The sequence below is a fragment of the Macadamia integrifolia genome, chromosome 7, assembly GCF_013358625.1.
Source record: "Macadamia integrifolia cultivar HAES 741 chromosome 7, SCU_Mint_v3, whole genome shotgun sequence".
NCBI lineage: Eukaryota > Viridiplantae > Streptophyta > Magnoliopsida > Proteales > Proteaceae > Macadamia > Macadamia integrifolia.
In genome coordinates, this window is record NC_056563.1 from 28,135,223 (window position 1) to 28,157,613 (window position 22,391).

At 37.4% G+C, this 22,391-nt stretch overlaps 1 protein-coding gene across 2 annotated transcripts in view; it reads left to right on the forward strand.

Moving 5' to 3' along the window:
• Positions 1-1,068: 1,068 nt before the first annotated feature.
• Positions 1,069-22,391, forward strand: part of LOC122083631 (nardilysin-like) — a 47,993-nt gene continuing 26,670 nt past the window's right edge. The window contains exons 1-4 of one of the 2 annotated variants that reach the window (XM_042651499.1): positions 1,069-1,740; positions 2,798-2,873; positions 8,611-8,657; positions 17,705-17,817. In XM_042651499.1, coding sequence (XP_042507433.1) covers positions 1,168-1,740; positions 2,798-2,873; positions 8,611-8,657; positions 17,705-17,817 — 809 coding nt within the window. In that variant the 5' untranslated portion in view covers positions 1,069-1,167. The remainder of the gene's footprint in view (positions 1,741-2,797; positions 2,874-8,610; positions 8,658-17,704; positions 17,818-22,391) is intronic. The other variant, XM_042651500.1, reaches the window with a different exon arrangement.

A 22,391-nucleotide genomic window follows, 5' to 3' on the forward strand; every position in this document is an offset into this window, starting at 1 on the left:
CACCTGAATTCCCATTGGTCGGCATGCTGATGCAATGGTTATGCAAATAGATAATTCTCTCGTCAAAAAATAAGAAGAACAATAAAATATTAACGAAATATGCAAAAGTGGCAATTATTAAAAACAAAATAAAGGTTCCCCTTCTTCGAGCCACTTGCAGAGTACAATTGCATTTTTGTATCTTTCTTTCATTTTCACATAAAGTGATATCGTTGCCTTATTTATATAAGATATACCTTTAGTCATGTATCTTTGGTTTGGTACACTCCACTATGTCATTTGCTAATGGAATTATATTCTTTAAGACAATAATTAAGGTGCAAGTGTTTTCTATTCACTAGAGGCCCATGCGCCCACACACATGGACGCACACTTGTATGTAAGGGCACAGTGGTCATTGTATGTTACTGTGTTTGTGGCATAGGAGCCTCTCATGGTCATAAAACTTAGTCTCATAATTAAATTTCAAAGTTTTCTTTCAATCACGTTCAATAGATTAAAATGATATCCATAAGGTATAGGAAATAATAGGGGTATTATTGACCCACTGTTAATGCGGGCAAATATCGATAGCCATGTGTGAACATAACTTGCACACTTGTATGTAGCTTTGAGTGTTATACTTGTTATACAATAGTAGCACCATTGAACCCATCAGTGGATTGCTCAAATGGTTATGTGAATTGGGGATTATGTGGATAGAGGCATGGTCTATATTCGATTCCCCATATGTGTATCTTGCAAATTTAAGTAGAGAAATAAACAAATTTGCAGATGCAAGAGCACATAGGCATGGACCCTAACACACGAACACATACCTCAAAGTGGTTCGAACCATTAGATCTACACTGCCACCTCTGTTGCACCACAAGGGACCCCCTCCAGGAAATGAACCCTTTGCCGTCCTGTGCCTAACTTACTGTTTATCTCAGTTAAAAGACGAAAAACCTAAGACGGGTTCCAATCCGGGAGACTGCTCGGAGTCTCGGAGTGGTCTATACGCGACTATGTCGAATGGCCCCACAAGGTATGGCATCTCGATTGGTCACCACTCACGAGTGATGTTACCGAGCCGGCTAGTCTAACAATGACCCGATCCCAGCACCGATTGATGGCACCTTGCGGCGGCCCTTATGTAAGGCCGCTTGCAAATGTAGCAAATAGGTGATGCGTGCTGCGCCCGCTGCTCTCTGGTGTGGGCGTCAAGTATCACGCAACAGCAGCAGAGAAGTTATACACCATAGACCTATAAAACGAGAAGTCAGATGCGCGGAGAGTAGAGTAGGGATTTCCAGAGAAGAGCAGCTTTTGAAATCTATACAAATCCCTCTCGCTCTCTGTTACTATAGAGAGATAAGAAGTGAAGAAGATAGAGGAAGAAAGTTGAAAATGGCAGTTATGCGTTCTTCTTCTCTATCAGCTTCGGACGATGTTGTGATAAAGTCCCCCATGGACAAGCGCCTTTACAGAATTCTCTATCTTCCCAATGGCCTCTGTGCTCTTCTCGTTCACGATCCAGAAATATTCCCAGATGGTCCTCCTGATTATTCTTCTAAAACCCTAGAGAATGGCGATGAAGAAGAGTACGAAGATATGTCCGAGAGCGAAGGTGAATATGACGAAGATGAGGAAGACGACGATGAAGACGAAGAAGAAGAAGAAGAAGAAGACGAAGATGACGAAGAAGATGAAGGCAAGGAAGTGGATGAGAAGAAAAAGAACGATTCACAGACTAAAAAGGTTATTTTCTTTACCTGTAACCCAACTACCAGCCAAACGTTCAGTGGAAATTTCTTTATTTTATTTTCTTAGTAGCACGAAAGTCGATTATGGTCTAGTAATATTCATTTATAGGCCATATCGCTACTTCATACATTTCTTTGAATAATTTGAATGTATGTTTTCCCAAACTGGAGCCAATCACTTTTTAATTGATGTATTTGATTGAAGTTGCGAGTTCTGACAGATTTCAATGCTTATATCGTGCCCAGTTCATATTTCAATCAATGCGTCTGAATGAAAGCAGTTCATATTTCAATCAATGCATTTGAATGAAAGTTTGTTTGTGGTTCAACGTAGCTTCATTTACTCTGGTGTGCGCAAAAGTTTTTTTTTTTTTTTTTGTTGGGGGGGTGGGGTGTGGGGTTCCAAGACAAATATATTTCTAGAGCACCCAAAAGTAAGAACAACTGAAAGGTGAAATGACTAACTCTGCACTAATGTCAATGCTGCGTGTACAACTAGTGCATATGGAAACCTCACTAGCCAACTTAATCTTCCATGAGCTGGCAGACCTTGGCAAGCACTGGATTGAGATGTTCAATGAGGATGATAAAGAGCCTTCCTTAGTAGGTGAGAGAAATTCTAGGGGCCCTTCATGGGTAAATCATAATGCAGGATTCTCCCAATCTCTACTGTTGTTATTCTGATGTGTAGCCAGTCTGAGTTCATGTAAGATTCACATGAGTTCAATTCGGTATCATATGTGTAGATTTTTCCTTTTTACTCTTGATTCAGGTCATTGTTCTAGGGTTGAGTTCATAGTTGTCACAACATCTGGGCGACCCAAGGCATTAGAAGTGGGCCTGGATGCAAGGCGACACCTACAAGGCGCCCTGGCCTAGGTGACTAATGGGACGCATTGACAACTATGTTTGAGGTGTTCTTGTAGTTGTTTTGTTTTCTCGTTTAACTTAAAGTGGCATGAAGGCTTACTTATGGTCCTTCAAAATTTAAATGCGCCTGTTGCTTGTTTATTCATTTGGAGGTTATCTTCTCTGATTAACATGTTTTGCAGGCAGCAGCAGCAATGTGTGTAGGAATGGGCAGCTTCTCTGATCCTTTTGAGGCACAAGGTCTTGCCCACTTTCTAGGTTTGACTCCAATTATACATTATGTTTGCCTCTTTCGTCATTTGTGTTTTATTACGTTTCCCTGTTTTTCTGGTGTCTATGTTGATAGAGAAACTATATTCAATCCAGCTTCTGGATGAACAACAAATGATATGATATGTTTAAACCATTAAAGACAGGACATGAAGGAACAATTCTTGGGGAATTCAACTGATGCCGTAAGCTCCGTGGTTTTTTATATATCAAAGGAGGAGGCAAAAACCATTCAAACGGAAGATGACATAATTCCATTACATTAGTGGAGAAAGCTAGACTGCATGGAGAATAATGAGATATGAATACATTTAGTTATTATGGGACAGTAGATTTGATTCATTCATGCTAGATGCCATCTTATCTAGTACAAAACTAGAGCCGGCAAAATGAAATTAGGGGAAAAGAAGAACTGATAATGTATCTGTTGATGTTTGATTTATTGTTCCAAATGTGATTTGGGTAATAAACTAATATTAATAATAATATTTTAAGGATTGATTTTTTTTAGAACCCCTGAAAAGCCTCAAGCTTTATTAGATTGCAACTAAAAGTTAAAATAAGTTGTGAAACTGGGTCAAAATTGATGGGAAAGAAATGGATTGTCCTTTTGACTCAATTCATACAGTTCCGATAATTTATTTTAAAATTTGATCCGTCAGCGTGGGCGGGGGTGGGAGCGGGAGATTTTTATAATGTTGATAACTACTAACCTTGGTCAATCTGTTTTTATTATTTTTTGTAAGCCTAGATTTACTATGTATGGTATGCTTGAAAATTGCTATTTGATGCTTCCACCTATTTATTCCTAATTTTGTTAACCTAGTTACTCTTTTTAATGAGTTCGTTTTTACTATTTCTGGTAAAACGAAATTAATATCATTGGAAAGTATGGAGGTTAGTATTGATTTTAAGTATGTTCTTAACCATTTCTAATAGGCTTTTGTTTGGAGTATATTAGGAATTTAATCTTCGGTGGGTAGTTAAGTTATTGAATCCTAGTAGTGTCAAGTTAATTTATTCTCGTTTTTCAAATTGGATTAGGTTTTGCTGTTGTCTTAATTATTAGAAAGTCAAGTTACAAGTAGAAGCCTTTTAGAAGTTTCTGAGTTGATTAGGATTTGGAAATAAGGCAGTCTAGTTTCAGCCTACAAAATTTTATGTGATTCAGACTTTCTGCTTAGTTTATGGTCCGGTGAGATTATTGTTAAGAGACTTGTTCTCTTTCCAGTTTCCGCAATGGTTTAATGGTCATAACCTCCTAATGACTATAGTGTACGCTGTACATCCCCTTATCCATTTATTTTCTCTTTTACTTTCTGCATTTTTATTTTACTGCTATTCCCAGATGGGTCCATTCCCCTATGGTTATTTGGTTATCGACAATTTTCCTATGGTCGATTGCAACAGAAACCGATTGAACTGCTGAAATGCAAAGAGGGGATCCAATGGCTAATAAGGTGGGGGTTTAGGGAGGCTCAGAGAACCTTTTCCCTTATTTTCTTATCTGGGAAAAAGATCCCTACCTCATTGTGCACCCCTACGCCCAGACACAGGGAGTGGCAAAAAGACCACACTGCCCCTTGGTTAGATACCTTCTGCCTTTTGTTGGAGGCTGAAATTCATATGTTTGGGCCCTTGTTCTGTATATTATATATAAGAGCAAAAAGCATCCAATGATGTCTTTTAACATATGACTAAATAGTATTTGGAGCTTGGCTTTAGGCTTAGGTTGTCTATAGATACAACTAGGATCTCCTAATCTTTTACATATTACTTATGGTACAGAATTAAAAAAAAAAGAGTTAAGTTTAAATTGTTCCTATGAATAACAGAAAACTGTATTGGCAGAAAAGATTATATGCCCCTGTTTCAACTTTTGGATCCATGACTTCAAGTAAAATTGTTCCATTTTGCCTTCAGAAGGGAAGCATGGTGTAAGAAATAAAATGGGCCCCCGCTGTTGTTGATCAATTCTTGGGCTTGAAGCCTTGAAGTATAGCCACAAGAGTCATATGGGGTCTGGCCCATAACCCAATTGAGTGGGCAGATCCATGGGCCATAGGGCCAACCAGCTGAGGCTGGGCAGCCCATGCGGGCTGGGTGTTGTGGGCCTGTGGCTAATTAAAAGCCAAATCTTGGGACTTAGTTAGCTTGGGCTGCAAGCTATATTTTGGCAAGTTATTTCCTTTTTTCATTTCAGTCTGTAATTACTTGGGGAACAAGCCTCAATCTTTCTTGTTAGTGGCTTTTAGTTTCTTTCCTTTTATATACTTTCTATTTTCAGATTTAGGAAAGTTTCCTGCTATGTGTACAAGGGGACCTTAAGAGTCTCCCCCACAATTTAATGAGTGAAGAATTTGTTTGCTTTGTGCAATGAGAATCTGTGAGAGGCAGTGAGGTGAGAGATCTTTTGGCTGAGATAGCCATTATCCTTCTTCCCCTTTCTCTTCTCCAGTTGATCCCATACCCTGATCTCTATTTTCTGGCCTACTGAGTTCCATCGAGTCACTTGTGGAAGCTACTGATTTAGACTTTGAAGTCTCTATTGAATCATCCAAGTACTGCTGGTCATTGTGCTGATCGAATGAAGCAATCTCCTACCTGCGATTCTGTTTTGAAGGGTTTCTTGCTGAAACGTTCGAAGCCTTGGATCTCCCAAGTCTGCCATCAGAAGTTGATTAATTTTTGAGGACCAAAGCAACCCCTTGGGAGCCCCACTCGACCAGGGTTTGGGCCTGTGCTGAGGTCTGGTTTGTATGATCCAAGAAGTCTCCTATTTCAACCCTAAATCAAGTTCCGACAGATCTTCAGATTGAGCCATCAGTTTGGCTTGGTATTTTGAGGGTTGATCACCAACTAACTCCTCCATTAGATGGTAGATTCATCCAAAGTTCAAAATATCGGGTTTTGACCCTTGAGGAGACCAAAATTTTGGTCGAAATCTGAGAAATTTTGAGGAAACCAGGGAAATTTTTCCGGTTTGGTGGAAACTTTGGTTTCGACCCCCAAAATGTGTTTTTTTTTTTGCTTGATTTTTTGTGTACGTCCTATTTTAAGTATTTCTTAATGAAAGAAACACCTAAAGTCATACTTGTGGTATGAGCAAAGTTTGTTAATGTACGTTGAGTTGACTGAAATTATACTACATAAATACGTATATAAGTTACTAATTAAAAATGTGAAATACATTATTAAAAGTTTAAAACAAACAAAACATAATGTAAGGATCCAAAATAAATAATAATATTACATAATTGTGAGTTATCTCCCAAGTCTCAATAGTTAACAATCAGCAGTCAACAATCAACAGTCAACACTCAACAGTCAATTCCAAGTAAAGTGTGTAGGCGGTTCCAATCCATGAGCTACGTACCACTGAAGATGTTATAGCCACTCCTTTGAATGCACCACATATGAGTCCCATTACATGTTTTGGAACCAATTGTTTTGGTAGTCCATCACTCCCCATCTATCAGATGCATCATCAACATTAGCTAGGTATCCCATCCTAGGGAATGGCTCAGTCACAGTGATAAGATGTGGACGTGGCACACGAGGTTGGGATGGATACCCGAAGATACTATCAACAAAAGATGACCCACCACCTAAACTACCCTCTTGTCCAAATGAAGTAGAAGATTCACCATACTGTCCATCATGGTTTAAAGTATTGGTACATATCGTACCGTACCGTACCGGCTGATACGTATCTATATCGGACCTTACCGATACGAGAAATGGATTTTTTAAAATCCTTTTGTATCAATATGTATCCTACGATACATACTGATACACCACCGATACGATACAATACATATTGATACGTACCGATAGGTCCGATACTCTATGAAAAATTAAAAATTGAGGTGAAAAGTACGTTTCGGTATGTATCGATGCGTATGGTATGCCGATACATACCGATACTATCATATAACGACCAAGATGGGTAATTTTTCAGAAAAACATGATTTTTTGAGGGGTTTTTGTTCCAAAGTTGCTGTCAGTCATTTTTTCTCTCTAACTAAAGTGGAAATCAAGGTTGGGAACAAGGATTTTACATTTATGAGATAACTATAAACCTTGGATTCTTAGTGCGATATTCTCAATTTAGTGTTTATGCATAATACATGTTATCTATAGTTTTTTTTTTAACTATTTTTTTATGCAAAAGTCTATAAAAAAGTGTTTCCTATCCATTTATGTGCGTATCTCTGATATGAATCTTAATTTTGGCCGACCGATACGATGACCGATACCGACACTTTAATCCTTGCTGCCCATACCCACCACCATATCCAAATGAACCAGTGCTCTCAAATGATGGCACAAAAGGTTTGGGTAAGATGAGATTTGTTTTTTTGGTCCAAGCTTCCTTCTTTGGGTAGACATTCTATTAATATGCAAGTTCCAAGCTTAGAATGGAGATTTGATGGCACAAGGGCAAAATCTTGAGTGTTTACCCAAGTTTCCTACTTCATAGAGAAGAAATCAGGGGAGAGGGTCGAAATTTTGAAATAAGAAGGCTTGGTTTCCCTGTAAGATGGTTCTATAAAGGTTGACCCATTGGTCTACTAAAAAATTCCCACATTTCAAGGAAAATACCCACATTTCGATCGAAATGTGGGGATTTTGGTCGATACTTGTCGAAACTAGTGACTTTTAAAAGTCACATTGTATTTGGTATCGAAGTCCTGGGATATCATGGAAATGTGGGAAATTTTGATGGTATTGGTCAAAACCTTGAACCATGGATTCATCTCCTTTCATCCACTGCTGCAGTGCTTCTTGAATATGGTTTGTTCTCAGGTTTCTTGAACCCTAGTATTGCCAGCAATAAGGGTTATAGTGTTGCTGTTTGTTATCACTTTGCTGGGATTATTCTCTACCATTGTTAGGCATTGTTAGGGGTTATAAGGAGGGTGATTTTAATCCATCATTACCTGCTGTTTGTTACAAGTTTATGCATACTGTTACCAAATCTGAAATCAGTACCTGCTTTGGGTTTATTTCTGTGATCCTGTATGGGGTTAGGGTGCTGAGTTTTAGCTCTACATTAATGCAGAGTTAAAAATTTAGCTAAGGGGACACACCGCACCCTTTTGAATATTTTTTCGAGATGAGATTGTCTTTTGTTTGAAAATGCTGGGTGTCGTGCATAATAGGAGGAAGTAGACTCTGTTGAGCACCCATTGTCCATTCAAATTTCAAATTCAACTAGAAGGTTAATCCAGGGAAGTGGTTCAATTAATCGATCAAATCCAAGTTAATATTCAATCTTGGTTGTTTGTGTTGAGAATTACAATTGAAGAAAATAGAAATAAGGAAGTTGTCCAAAATGGTTAGGTTTGGCTGATCAACTGCAAAGAAAGCAAACTGATGGGCTGTTGAAAAGATTTTTCCAACCGTAGTTTACTTCTTTAATCTTTGGGCTTTTTCCTAGATTGTATTGGTTATACAATTTGGATTAAAACTCTTAACTAGGCCCTCCAGAAAAAAAAATTTTTTTTTTTGGGGGGGGTGGGGTTGGGGTTTGAAAGATGAAAGGGGGAAAAAATATTAAAATAAAAAAGAAGAAGAAAAATACTAATTATTATATAACTAACAATGTCACGTTTTGTATTTAATTTGTTATTTACACGACACTTTAGAAAATTTTCTTGAAAGTGTTCCAAGCTTTGATTGGCAAGCGGTCCTTACAAATTTCAACTTTTATGTTTTGCAGAACACATGCTTTTTATGGGTAGTACTGAATTTCCAGATGAAAATGAGGTTTGCTAGCATACATGCTCTTTTTAAGTGATTGATTCTGTTGTTCGAATGACTGTCAAAAATTATATTGCCTCTTCCAGTCCTGCATCACCAATTCACCATAAGAATATTAATGAGAATGTCAATTAGGCTTCTTACCCATTTGGAATATATAGGAAAATAAATATTATACAGATATACTATTACAGATTTACTGGTATGGAACCAGATTATAATGGGTACTATGTATAAAATAGGTACCTTGAGGGGTACTTTTGGAATTTTATAAATAGGAAAAATGGTCTAAATGTGTGAGACAGACAAAGGATTTAAGTATCAGTATCAGGTAGATAGGTGTCGTATTGGAAGGGTGATTTTAAGAGAGATATTGTATCGTATTGGTGAGACACAAGATATGCTAAAGATACACATAAAAATGGTCAAAAACCGCATATAAATGCAAAAGGTATAATGTAGTAGTGGTTCCAGGTAAGAACCAACCTTACAGTAGGATTGATATTCCAATAGCTGATAGAATCTCCAAGAAACTTGTTGTCCAAAAATCCAGATTTGATGGTGTCGAAGGAAACTAGTAACATAAATTAAAGATGAAAAAATAAACAGAAAAAGTAGAGGAGAATAAGAAGATAGATGGGGAAGGGGATAGGTTGGGTCGAATATCTCACTCTTCCCTGGGGCATCTCACCCAAGCTGTTTCTCACAGTTTTCCAGCACAAAGCTTTTTTCTTTCTTATTGAATCGTGGACTGTAGATCAACTTTCTTTAGTTGTAAACTTTAAATTGATTACAAAATTGGGTCCTTCCTTGCATGAAAAGGAAAGGAATCCCCTTACAACTAGATATTATCCTATTTAGAAACTAATCAATATGAAAATGGAAACTACATCAATCAAAGATTTCCTATAATCTTGTAGCTTAAACTCCTTCATCTGAGCTAGCCATGGGGCCCACAAATCAAGAGGGAACCTTCTTCAAATCTTCTCACGCAAGCTGTACTTGGGTTGAACCAATCAAGAACCAGGACCCAAGCCACACCAGACCAGGCTGCCTCCCACAATAGTTGCATCCAACAACTGGTCCGTACTAGTTTTGGGGCCTTGTTCCTACGATCTACATCAGCTTTCCTCATTTTGGAAAAAAAAAAAAATCGTCCACGAGTTTGGTTGAGTTGTTGAATCAAGCTCGCATGATCATCTTCTAGTGGATAGTAGACTCCACAATCATCAATGCCGTCTGCTGCCCTTCTGGCTCTGATACCAATTAATGTTATAGTGGTTCTAGGTAAGAACCGACCATATAGTAGGATCGATATTCCAGTAGCTGATAGAATCTCCAAGAAACTTGTTGTCCAGAAATCTAGATTTGATGGTGTCATGGGAAACTAGTAACAGAATGTAAAGATGAAAAAAATAAACAAAAAAAGTGAAGGAGAAGAAGAAGATAGATGGGAAAGGGGGATAGGTTGGGTTGAGTATCTTACTCTTCCCTAGGGCATCTCTCCCAAGCTGTCTCTCACAGCACTGCATCTCACAGTTTTCTAGCACAAAATTTTTTTTTTCGTTCAATCGTGGGCTGTAGATCAGCCTTCTTCCTTTATTTATAAACTTTAAATTGATTACAAAATTGGGTCATTCCTTATAGAAAGAAAATGAATCCCCTTACAACTAGATATTATCCTATTTGGAAACTAATTACAAATCTAATCAAATCCCTCCCTTTTACAAAGATAGAAACCCAATAAATTAGAATTCCTACTTTCTAAAAGTAAAAAACTAAAATTAGAAACTAGCTAGATGATGCAGTTGGCCGATGGACTTAGGAAAAAAAAATCTTTTGATTTGATTTTCTTTTTTTTTAAGAAACAATTTCCTTTGAATTTAGCTAGCTTCTAATTTTAGAATAGTTTCCTTTTCAGTAGTTGCCATTAATTGTTTGATTTTTCTTTTATATTGGATATGTAAACGATGGAGAAGTTTAGTTTTTAGATTTTGAAGAATAGAAATTTGAAAGTTTTTTTGGTTTTGAAACCATGGCTGTCGATTCTCTCGATTCCCCCTTCTTCCTCTAAAATTTTCCAATTTCTTCTCTTCTTTCTCTTTTCATTCTCTTCTTCCTTTTATTATTCTGGTTTCCTTCCCCTCTCCTCTCTTCTTTCCCTGTTTCTGTATTCCCTGTTACTGGTTACCAGACACCATCTTTGCTGGGCGGTGATACCTAACACAGAACAAGAGCTTGTTGCATCCTTGTTCTGTACCGGTTGACTCTGAAATTTTGGTTGAAGGCTCTTACCTTGAAGGCAATTCAGACCCCAGAGGATCACCTCCAAAGTCCTCCTCTGCGGTGGGTTACAAGACTGGTTTCAGGACTGAACCCCAAGCTTCTGCCAGGTCCTATTTCAGGTTCCTCCCGCAGCCTTCCAACTTGCAGATTCCAAGGTTAGTTTTGTGGGCTTGTTAGAGCACCTCCTTGGGAATCCTCGCTTGAAGTTTCAGAGCAAACCGAGACCTGCTGAGGAACTTCTATCGATTTGAAGCTGTCCCACCTTTCCGCCCCTGTTTTGGGTCCTAGGAAGAAGATAACTCAATCATGAGTTACCCCTTTTCTGTCTCTTAATTCTGATTTACCATTATGCCCTTCTTTTGGTCTCTAATTCTTTCATATCCCTTGTTTCTATTTCACTTCCTATTGTAGCCTCATCAAATCACTATTAATTCCTTTTAAGTCCCCTCTTCCAAACAGCTCATTAATAATCTGTTTATTTACATAACTGCCACTGGTTTGTTTAAATTGAATTATTTGTTGATTGTGGGCCCATAAGCGATCCGATTCCGACTTTTGGAACCCGGATCCGCATCACTAGATGACATCGTCCTAACTATTACAAGGAAATATGAAAATAGAACTACATCAATCAAAGATTTCCTAAAATCTTGCAAGCATAAACTCCTCCATGCGAGCTGGCCATGGGGCCCATGAATCAAGAGGGAATCTTCTTCAAATCTTCTCCAAGTTGTAATTGGGTTGAACCAATCAAGAATCAAGCACCAAGCCAGACCAGACCAGGCTGCCTCCCACAGCAGTCACATCACACAACCGGTCTGAACTGGTTTTGGGGCCTTGTTCCTGCGATCTACATCAGGGTGCATGCAAAATACAGCTTTAAACATAAAACACTATAAATAAGCAATATGTAAAATATATCGTGTATTAAAGGGAGAACAAATTACTACGGGCAAATTGTATTCAATTGATATAAATGATGAGGTGTTTTATGTGTATTAATAGTCTAATACCATAGAGAGCTGCGGACTAGTTCAAACTCAGAGTTGGAAGTGGTCTTAGGTAAAGGTGCAACCAAGATGATGAGACTGAACATACGTGCAATACAAAAAAAATATGAAATGAACCAATGTATCCATAATGCGAGTATCAACCCATCTCAAGTTGTATCAATCAATACTATGCAATTCGTTTTTTTTTTTTTTTTTTATTAATAAGTATCATATCGGTACCTAAAGATACAATATGGATCGGTATCCAAGGATGCTTAAACCTTGGAGACAAAATTACCTTAAATCTACCTTCCTGATCAATTTTGGATGGGCAGTGAATGCTTTAAGTTTCTAAGAGTAAGAGTTTCAGCTTTGAACAAAGTTTCTGATTTTTTTAAGTGGTCAAAATTTATATAAAGAGTTTGAAGATATGGGAATTAATTTTTGCTTTGGTTGGCGAAATAGAGGATTCCTTTGAATCTTCATTGAGTTTTATTACTTCTATACTGCTGTTATAAAATCTTGTTGCTTGTTCTATGTCTCTACTGGGGAGTTTTGCCTAGTTGGTGTTACTCTATTGGCTGCTATTGTCTGTGAGTTACTCTGCTTAGAACCAACTGGACTCATTATTATATCATTGTATCTTCAGTTTTTTAGTTTCTACAATTAAAATTGGAGAGAAGAAATCAGAATTTGACAAATAGGTTGATTTTGCTAGTTGGTGAAATTGAAATATTTAGGCGAATCAGCAAAATTAGGTAAAATTTAGAGAAATATTGGAAATCATAGGATATCTTGTAATTTTTCAGTAAACTTTTTGGAAGCTAATTCAAGCATAACTAGACATTTTGGAAGAATTAGATCCAAAGAAAACCAAGCAAAATGGTTTTGTGATTTTGAAATCTAATTGGGGAGTCTGTTCTGCAGGTTTATGCTTTTCTGAACAAATATAGAGCGTCTATGACATCCCTTGCTAGAAAAACAATAGAACCAGATGTAGCAGGTTGAAAAATCATAGATAGACATGTCTTACTCAAGTCCATTGTTAGAAAACCTGAATGTTATGCAATATAGTTGCTATATATTAATCATCATTAATAAAAAAAAATCTATTTGCTGTCTCAAATTCTAAGGTATGGAACAGAAAGATTTTATTATGAATAGTAAATGAATTAGTTAAAGACAAACGGTTTCCAGATTTCTGCAATTTTCTTCCCTCTCTGAGGTAGTGTAGCCTTGTCCCTGCCCTCCCATTGCACCCCTCCTTCCTGTTGCATTCTTCTTCTGTCGCTGTGAGTTGTCCATCCTTCTCAGGCTTCTCATTTTGTCGCTGGTGAGGTCATCATCAACAGTCTGATCGATCTAGCTCCTGCAATGGTAAGTCTCTCCCAATCTTCCCATTGCATTACTAGTAAGGATCTTCCAAACAATCCTGTAGACTTTTGCTCCCACGTAAGCCCCTCTAACTCTCCCTGGTGCAGAACAATGGTTATCTATGTATTGGGCCTTTTATCCAATGTTTTTTTTTTTTTCTTAATGTGTGCTACTTTATGGGTTTATAATATGGGTGGAAGTTAGATTTACAAGATTCAAGTCTTCTCCTAGTAGCATTAGGAGTTTGAAAGTCAAATTGTTTGTTTCATTCTAGTTTCATCAGTATTGTACAATTCTAGTATTCCTAGTCACTTTAGAAGTTCAACTATTCTCTTTTTAGTCTATTATTGGTCAAATAAGTGGTGGTTTGAGCTGTATTAGAATTAGGAAAGCTCTTTTCATAGTAGGAGTTTGATTTTAAGAGTTCTAGATATACTTATGTACACTGTCTACTGGGGATGCAAATATCATTATTGAAGGAAGATAATCTCTGTTTATTCATGGTGATGGAACTGAATTTCTTAGCAACCCTAAGGTTGATTAATTAGGTTCTTAGAGCCTAGCGGTGAATTCCTCACTTGTGGGATGGTCTCCCTAGGTCTATTCTTTTGGTTTCGCTTCAGCTCAATCTTAGAGTATATTGATGGGTCAGAAACTCAACTCTTTGTTGCACAGACTTTAAACCCTGTTCTCTAATCTTATGCTCTGTTTCTGGTTTTCTCAAACTCTTTTCCCCAACTTATGTTAATCCATTAGTTTTGATCTGTTTCAGTTCCTATCTCTGTTCTTTGAATTTGTATTATTTAGCACCTCTTATTCTGGCCCCATATTCTCTGTTAAGAAGTCCTAAGAGTTGCTTCTGTTCGGCCCCTATTACATAATCTGAAAATACTGACCAGAGTCTGACATGATCAAAGTTCTTTCAGTGGGATGAATTTGTGCCTCCTGATTTATTTCCATACGCCTGATCCTTAGGGAAATTCAATTGGAGTTTTAGTCAATCCAGTTGAGTAACTTGAGTTCCCCTGAGGATCAGTCCTAAATTCTATGTTCTATATCTGAGCCTTTTCTCTCACTTTTTATATCTGAAAATTGGGTCTTTGTTCTACTTATTTATACTTATCACTTCTGTTTATCAACATATATCAGGTATGTATTATGAATTTACATGCCCGAAACCTAGTTCCTGGTCATCTTATCTTGTTCCATTATGGTCCAAGGGTTGATGCAATGGTTGTATCTGTAAAAACTTATCTGGAATTCCAATGAACTCCAAACTTTGGTCGAATGGATCCCTAATAGGGATGAGTAACTCCACAAAATAAGAGGTCCAACTGATAGGTAGATGTGCTGCAACAGTAAGACAAAACAGCAACCAAAAATAAAGAGCGATCAGAAGCCGTAGGATGGAAAAACCGGGTCGAAAATCTGCAGGAAGGTGATTAACAAATAGATACAATAAAGAAATAAGAATAAGACATAAAAAGGATTGAAAGATACCTAATGATAGCCATGTTAGGAGAAGGAATGGTTGCTGGAATCGACAGAATTGTGAAATAGGAGAAGGAGAAAAGAAGAAGATGAGCTAAGGAAGAGGGGATATGACTTGGTATCACCACCAAGCCTATGGTTAGATTCACCACTAACCAGCTTAGGTTTCATCACCTAGGAACTGGCAAATGATTCACCACAGCAGCCATTTTCACAAAGGAGAAATTTTTCAAGCAACAAAATCGTGGGCAGCTTGCCCCTCTTCTTTATAATAGGGATATGCTTATCGACACCTTAAGATGTCAAATATTTGAAACCTACTTTTTTGCCCTTTTTCAATAGCACACTTTTTTTTCTTTTCAATGAGGGTAAATATTGTCATTTCACATGTATACTTAAAAATGTGCAATACAATGACATAGTCATAAGTCACTTTCAACTTATTCTTGAAAACCCTTTTTTATTCTTGACTTAAAGAACTTTTGAGAATAAGACAAGGGGTAATCAAATGAAAGTATCAAGTTCTAAATACAACTGTAGAGGTGTCATTTAGACAGTCAGTTTATAATAACCAATCAACAGCTGCAAAGAATAGAAACCTTCCCATTCGTGAAAGTTACTTTGTTGCCAAGCCACTTTGTCCAATACTACTACAAAAAAATAGAAGCTTACTAAAGTAGAAGGGGCTCTTATTTGCTATTACTGTAACTAAGATTCTACATTAATGGGAATTGAATCACAATAGAAGCTAAAACAAAATAGTAACTTAGATAACTTATAGTAACTCCACATGTGGCAGCAACATGAGCCCACACAATCAGCCAAAAAGATCCTTAAAATCTTGCTGGCCGATGGCTATACATGGGCTTAAGTTCTGACCAGTGTATGACCCAAGTATGGGCCTTACTATAACTTTAAGTCATGGCCTAATGTGGGCTAGTAAGGCTTGTTATAACTCAAGTTAGTTGGCCTAATTATGGATCTGACTGGGCTGGTTCTTTCTCCTTCAATGCTGGCCTTGTACTGTACATGTAGTTGGTGGGTACTCCATGGTTCTTCACGTCAAACAGTAGGTGGTTGTTCGTTCTTGAACCAACCTGTTGCTTTTTTATCTTCCCGTAGCAATAAAGTTGATAACTTATTTCTGTCATTTGTTTGGGCTTTTTTTTTCCTTCTGGTAGGCCTGTTTTTATTGACATGGTTCACATGTCTCTTGGAACTAATACTATCACTTTCCTTTGCAATAAGCTAGTATAACAGAACGGTATCCTCAGAAAGATTTTTGTTTCTGAGTTTTTAAAATATAAACAGACACTTGAATGTATACATTTTGATCTTTTGCCATCTACATTTGAATTTCAACTCTTTTCCCCCTCTAATATCCAATTCGAATAATACCCAAACATATCCCATACCATATCTTTTCCGTTCTAAATTTTCTAACTGTGCTAAAACCAAGTTTAAAAATAGAGCTGTTAAAAAGCCATCAACGGCTAAGTCAAGGACGCAATTGCCTAACATTAAGTACATAAAACGAATCAATCATTTACTCCCCTCCCCAACCCCCCTCCAAGAAAAAAAGAGAACCTACATTTTAAACTTTTAAATGAATCTATTAAAAATCTGGAATATGGTAAAGATAAGCTATATATTGATGATATACAAGCCAAGAATGCATGATTACATTCTTCTTGGCATGGTCTAACAACTGGCTCCAATTACGTTCTTTTACATTTTTTCATAACAACATTAAAATAGCAGAAATATAGGCACCGTTTGATAATGTTTCTGTTGTTTCTGTGTCTAGAAACAGCAGAAACAGCTTTTCACGTTTCCAGAAACAAAAATGGATTTTTTGGTGTTTGATAAACCTGTTTCTCAAAATTTTGCAAACATAATGCCACTAAAAACCCAATAGTATCATCGGATGCCCAAAAGGGAGAGAGGTTCGGTTGCCTCTTTTTAGGTTTAAATAGTTGAGAGATTTATCAGGCACAACAGCCTTTTTTTCCTCTCAAATTCGTTTCTAGAAACGACGAAACAAGTCTGACTTGTTTTGTCAAAGTCGTTTCTAGAATTGTAAATAGGCATAAATTTTGATTTATGTTTCTAGAAACGGGTGAAACAGAACAACTTTATCAAATGCTTTTTAGGCTGTTTCTCCGTTTCTGGGAACAAGAAAACGCAGAAACGGCAGAAACGGAACGTTGTCAAACGGTGCCATAAAATATAGTACTCCATGTAACAAATTTTTCACCAAGATACATTATTATGTTCTTTTGGCTGTACTTGATTTCTGTACAACTTCGAGTCTCTAACCAATATAACTATAGGTTCCAGCTGTTTGGTGGCCTATATGGAGGTCAATTTTTCATTCAAACTTTTCAATGGAATTTCTTAATGCCCTCAAAAAGTCATCCTTTTGTCAATATTTTTTTTGTACATTCTATTCTGAGACCAATATTGAATTCGCCCAATTGTTTTGGAAAATTACCTGTATAAATTGTATCAGTTTGTGGCAAATCCAGAGGCAGCCCCTTCTTTTTCATGCTTTTGATAAGGGGCATGTTTTCCACATCTGCATGCTGTAAAATAAAATTCATATATACTGTAAGATGTTGCTTAGGTGAAGTTTGTTTACTCCAACCTTTCATCGTACTGTTCTTCTTCTTCTCTCTCTTGCTTTCTCTTAAATGGTCACATGAAGGTAGATGCAACCTATTAGTACATCATAACAGCTGTGAGATTCTTTGCTAAAATCATCATGTGATAATTTGTGGGGTAAAGCATTAACAGTTTATGCAAGTTCTGAGTTGTGTAGATTTATTCATGATAATGTGGAATTGAATTTCACTTTATATCTAGAGTGGTGATATCACTGGCCTCCAATTTTGCTCTTTTGTCTTTTAGTATGATAGTTACTTGTCAAAGCATGGTGGTTCATCAAATGCTTATACGGAAACTGAATTTACCTGCTACCATTTTGAAGTTAAACGGGAGTTTCTCAAGGGAGCTTTGAAAAGGTAAAATGTTATCACCATCAAATGGATATTGGTTTTTATTCATTAAAAATGTTTGTTGGTTTTTGAGTTGTTAGTTTCATATTGTTTACTTATGTTGATGTTGAATAGGCTTAACTCTTATATCTCTTCCGTTCTTAATGGCATTGAACTTGTTCTTCTCATGTTTGCTTTGTATCATCAAACTTATGGAATTGGTGGTTATAGTTGCCAAACTTTGGTCACGTAATTAAGCAAAATTAAGTTCAACCTGTTGTCCTGTTTTGATTAAAAGATACATTAAATGAGATATTTTTAATCAAAATAAGAAAAGATACTTTAATGTCTCTCTGAGAATCTGGGATGTACTAGGTTGATGTCCTCTGGGCATCTTGCTGAGTCATTTGCAATTTTTAGAGTTTGCTATTTTAAGCATACTTGAGAATGACAAGTAAATTGGTGAGTCAATAATAAATCTCTTGATAGAATAAGATAGCCTCAAGGTTCTGCCAAGTCTGATGTAAATCATCTTCTATGGAACAATCCCCACCTTGAATTCCTTACATGGAAGTGGCATACATGGTTGATGAGTCTAGTATATCACAATATGTTTGGGCATGATCCTCATTTTGGGTTGAATCTTCTTCTCCAGTAGGATTGAGTGAATTTGGATCATAAAGCTGGAACCATTCCCAATCGCACCTCACAGCTAGAAAGGTGAGGATCCTAGTCAAAGTCTTCTCCTTCATTGTATCCGTACAGGTCCTACAGGAAGAAGTGGGGTTTTTTTTCCATTCCCGTTGCCTGTTCTATCTCTGTTTTCTATTCTGAAAAATTTTCAAAATAAAACTTCCATTCTTGCTTCCTAGTTCCACCTTCTTTTTTTTTCATCTGTGATAAATTTTTTTTATTTTGGGGGGTGGGACAAATCACAATTTTATTGTGAAAAATGAAGATACAGACTAGGGTCCAAAGGAAAGACCATTGGAGCCCAACCCCTATGGAACATGTAAACCAAATTGTTAAACAATGTACTGTTAGGGGGAAGTCTTAATCTATGTTTAGTCATTGTTGTTTAATTTATGACTCTTTAATTCATTATAAGTAATGGACCAGGGCCACAATGGAGACCGTTCTATCATGGCACTAGGATTTCCCCCTTCTTCTCCTTTCCTCTTGTAGGTTCTGGTTTAAGATTCTAGCACCGTTGCATGGTATCAGAGCAATGAAGAAGAGAAATAAGGAAAAAAAAAATGAATATATTGAGTTTCTTATGCTGCTCTTTTTTTTTTCATGCTGCTGCATCCGTTGCCATGATCCCTGCTGCCTGTTTATGCTGGTGCCAAATACTCACGCCGCTCCCATCTTTCTTTTATCAATCATGTAATAAGAATAGGCAAGTGTACTTAGCTTAGCTTACGCTTAAATTGAAGAACTAAGAATAAGAATAGGCAAGTAAGTATACGTTGCTTAGCTTAAGCTTAGATTGAAGAAGTAAGTGTTGTGTACCAGCCTCGGCGAAACCCTTCTTCGCCGTAACGGGGTTCAGCACTCAACTCTCCTTAAAACGGTCAGCCTGGGAGTCTTAGTTTTGCGTCCTTTAGTTTCCTTGGATTTAGGAATTGTCCTTTTTTGGTGGCTCAATTGAAAGCATGCCAACTGAGACAAACTCCACAAGTATCAACGTTTTTTCTATCGAAAGAGCAATCACCTATATGCTTAACACTGGCAGTCCAAACAGTGATTAAACAATGGACATAACGTGAGGTTGCGCTTGCCAGTTTCCCCTGTTCCTGGTCATCTAATGTTGACTTCATAGCTGTTACTGTTCACCTCTGCTGCTACTGCTGTGTGCTTCTACCTTGCTGTCTCCATCAACTCCTGCCATCTTCTATGGCTGTTAATCACATGCGAGCCGTATGAGCCTTGCATACTCTTCCTTCTATTTGTGTGTACTGTGTCGTGTACGTTCACGTAACTTGAATCTGTTTGTGTTCCACTGCCTCCTTTGGTAACCAAGTCTGGTTACTGCCCCCTGGTTCTCAATAGGGAGGTTGAAGACAACACATATCATGGTGTCTTTATTTCCTTATTTCATGAATCCCATAATTGCCCCTCCGTACTACTTCTAAATCAGCCCCTTTGTCCTTATTTATCTTAGTTCCAATTTTATCCTTAATCTTTATTTACTAATCACCATTGTATCCCTACTACTTCCATTTTATATCACTGCAAGAACCCTTGAGATTTTGTTTGATTACAGTACTGCCACTGCTTGCTTATCATTGGGTTGTAACTTGTTTGGATGGGCCCATAGCGGCTCCAAACGTATTTTTTTGGAACTGGGGAGATTGCTCCACTTGTCTCGACTTTATTTCTGTCCTTTCCCCATTACATTTTGACATTCCAAAAAGTCCTTTTCTTTCAACTGTACTTTTGTGATTAGTCCCAGATTTTGTTTCTATACCAAAGGGGTCCTAAACCGTTACCAGAATTGTCATTGGTCTTGTATTTTTGCAATTTTATCACTTTGGTGGGCCCATAGCAACCCAATGTGGACCCATAGACTGCATCAGGTTGGGGTTGAATTGATGGATTTTGATGCTGGTATACCGTTGGTTCTCTCTTATTCACTATTCAGTCGATGTTATCTACTTTCGTATGAAGATTTCAGGCTCTCTCTTATTGTGGATGCTACACTTTTGTTTATATTATATTGGATACTGGTTCTTCCTTGCAAAGACACTATTTTGCTGTTGATACTCTTGAAGGTTATTTGTATTTGCTCAGATTTATTAAAATCTGACTGATCTGGGATCTTATTTGCTGCAACTGCTTGATTATGGGGTTTATGTGCTGCTAGTTATTGCTGCCATATGATGATGGGTTATCCTTTGTTGTCTCCGTAGCATTCATTATTTGATCATGTGATGGGGAGATTGGACTCCATATTGAAGATTGCATATATTATTGACGAATACATATTTGTTGCCCGTATTGAAGATTGCATTTGTTGCTGGCCTGTTTATGTCTTCCTCGTGAAGATTTTTTGCCTGCCTTCTTTGTGTAGGTTATTTCCTCTGTCTCAGTAGTGAGATTGTTATTAATCTTCCTATTGAAGATTGTTAGCCCGCAATGATGATTTATTTTGTCTTCCCCTGTTGCTATGTTCTGGGATTTTGCTAGTGCTGCCGTTGTTATATTTTGGCCTGCGGCTGGTATACTCTGCCATTCTATGGTTATCTGGAGTTCTGTGATGCAGAGTTATTTTTCTATGGATGTGCTGATTGCTGACGTGCTTATGATTGTGTTGCGACTGGAAGGTGGTGTTGCTTGACTATGAGCTTCTGCATTTGGTTATCTTTTCAAGTTGGGTTCTGCTGGTTATGTCTATCTCTGTTGTTTCAAGCTGGAGCCTAATATATATATATATATATATATACTCCATCTTGAGGGGGAAGTCTAAGTCTATGTTAAAGTCTAAAGTCTATGTGAGTCGTAGTTTGTGTTAAAGTCATGTTGAGTTGTTGATGTTTATTTAGTCTTTGATTGTATTGACTTTTAGTAGGACTCTTTAATACATTATAAGTAATGGACCTAGGCCACGATAGAGACCATTCTGAATCCTATCGTGGCACTAGGATTTCCTCCTCCGTTGTTATCTCTCTCCTTCCTTCTTCATCTTCTCACATCCTCTTGTAGGCGCTGGTTTAAGATTCTAGTATCGTCACACAAATGATTATGAACAATGAACCCAATAATAAAGGAATATTATCCCTATTCTTTAAACATAACATTGGTCCCGCAACCTCTTGTTTTGTGACTTCATTAGCTGTCCTTCACTCCGTTGGCGTCTCTAAAGCCGCCCTAGTTCTTTACTGGCCAACTTATTTCTTCCTTTGTATTGTTAAAGCCCTAGTTCTTTTGAGGGCATTTGTTTTGCTTTTCCTTTCCTTTTTTTCCCACGCTGCCTAATTGGATTTTTCTTCGGGGTATTAAAATAGTTTTCTAATGCTAACGGGAAAAAAAACATTATTTTAGATTTATTGGGTATCTTTGCTGAAAATTTCAAGGATCTCTGATGCAGATACGGCTGCCCTTTCTTGGTTGGACCAGCATGACCGGCTTTGGAAGCCAAGAGCCAAGAAGAACCGGTCCAGCCCAGGGTTTCGGTCCAGCAAGGGTTGGAAATAAAATTAGTAGTTTACTTAGTATTTTATTTCATGCTTTTATTTTCCAGACTTGAACATAGGAGTAGGATTTACTTCCTTGCTTTGGTTTCCTTTTTATAGTTGTTTCCTAGTTTAGGCTAGTTTCCATTTCAGTTAAGTTTTTAATTTCATGTTCCTATTTTCCTATATATTGGTTGTAATCGATTGAAGATTTAGAGAGTGATTTTGATTATTGAATGAATGTGTTGAGTGTGATTCTCCTTTTTCCCCCTCTACTCTGATCTCCCCTCTCTTCCCTAAGGTTCTCCATCAACTTGGTATCAGAGCCGAAGGATCCTATTCCTTCCCCATCTTTCTCTTCCCTTCCTATTCTTTGTGTCGGCTTCCACCGATACTGAGAACAAAAAAAAAAAAAAAAACCCAATT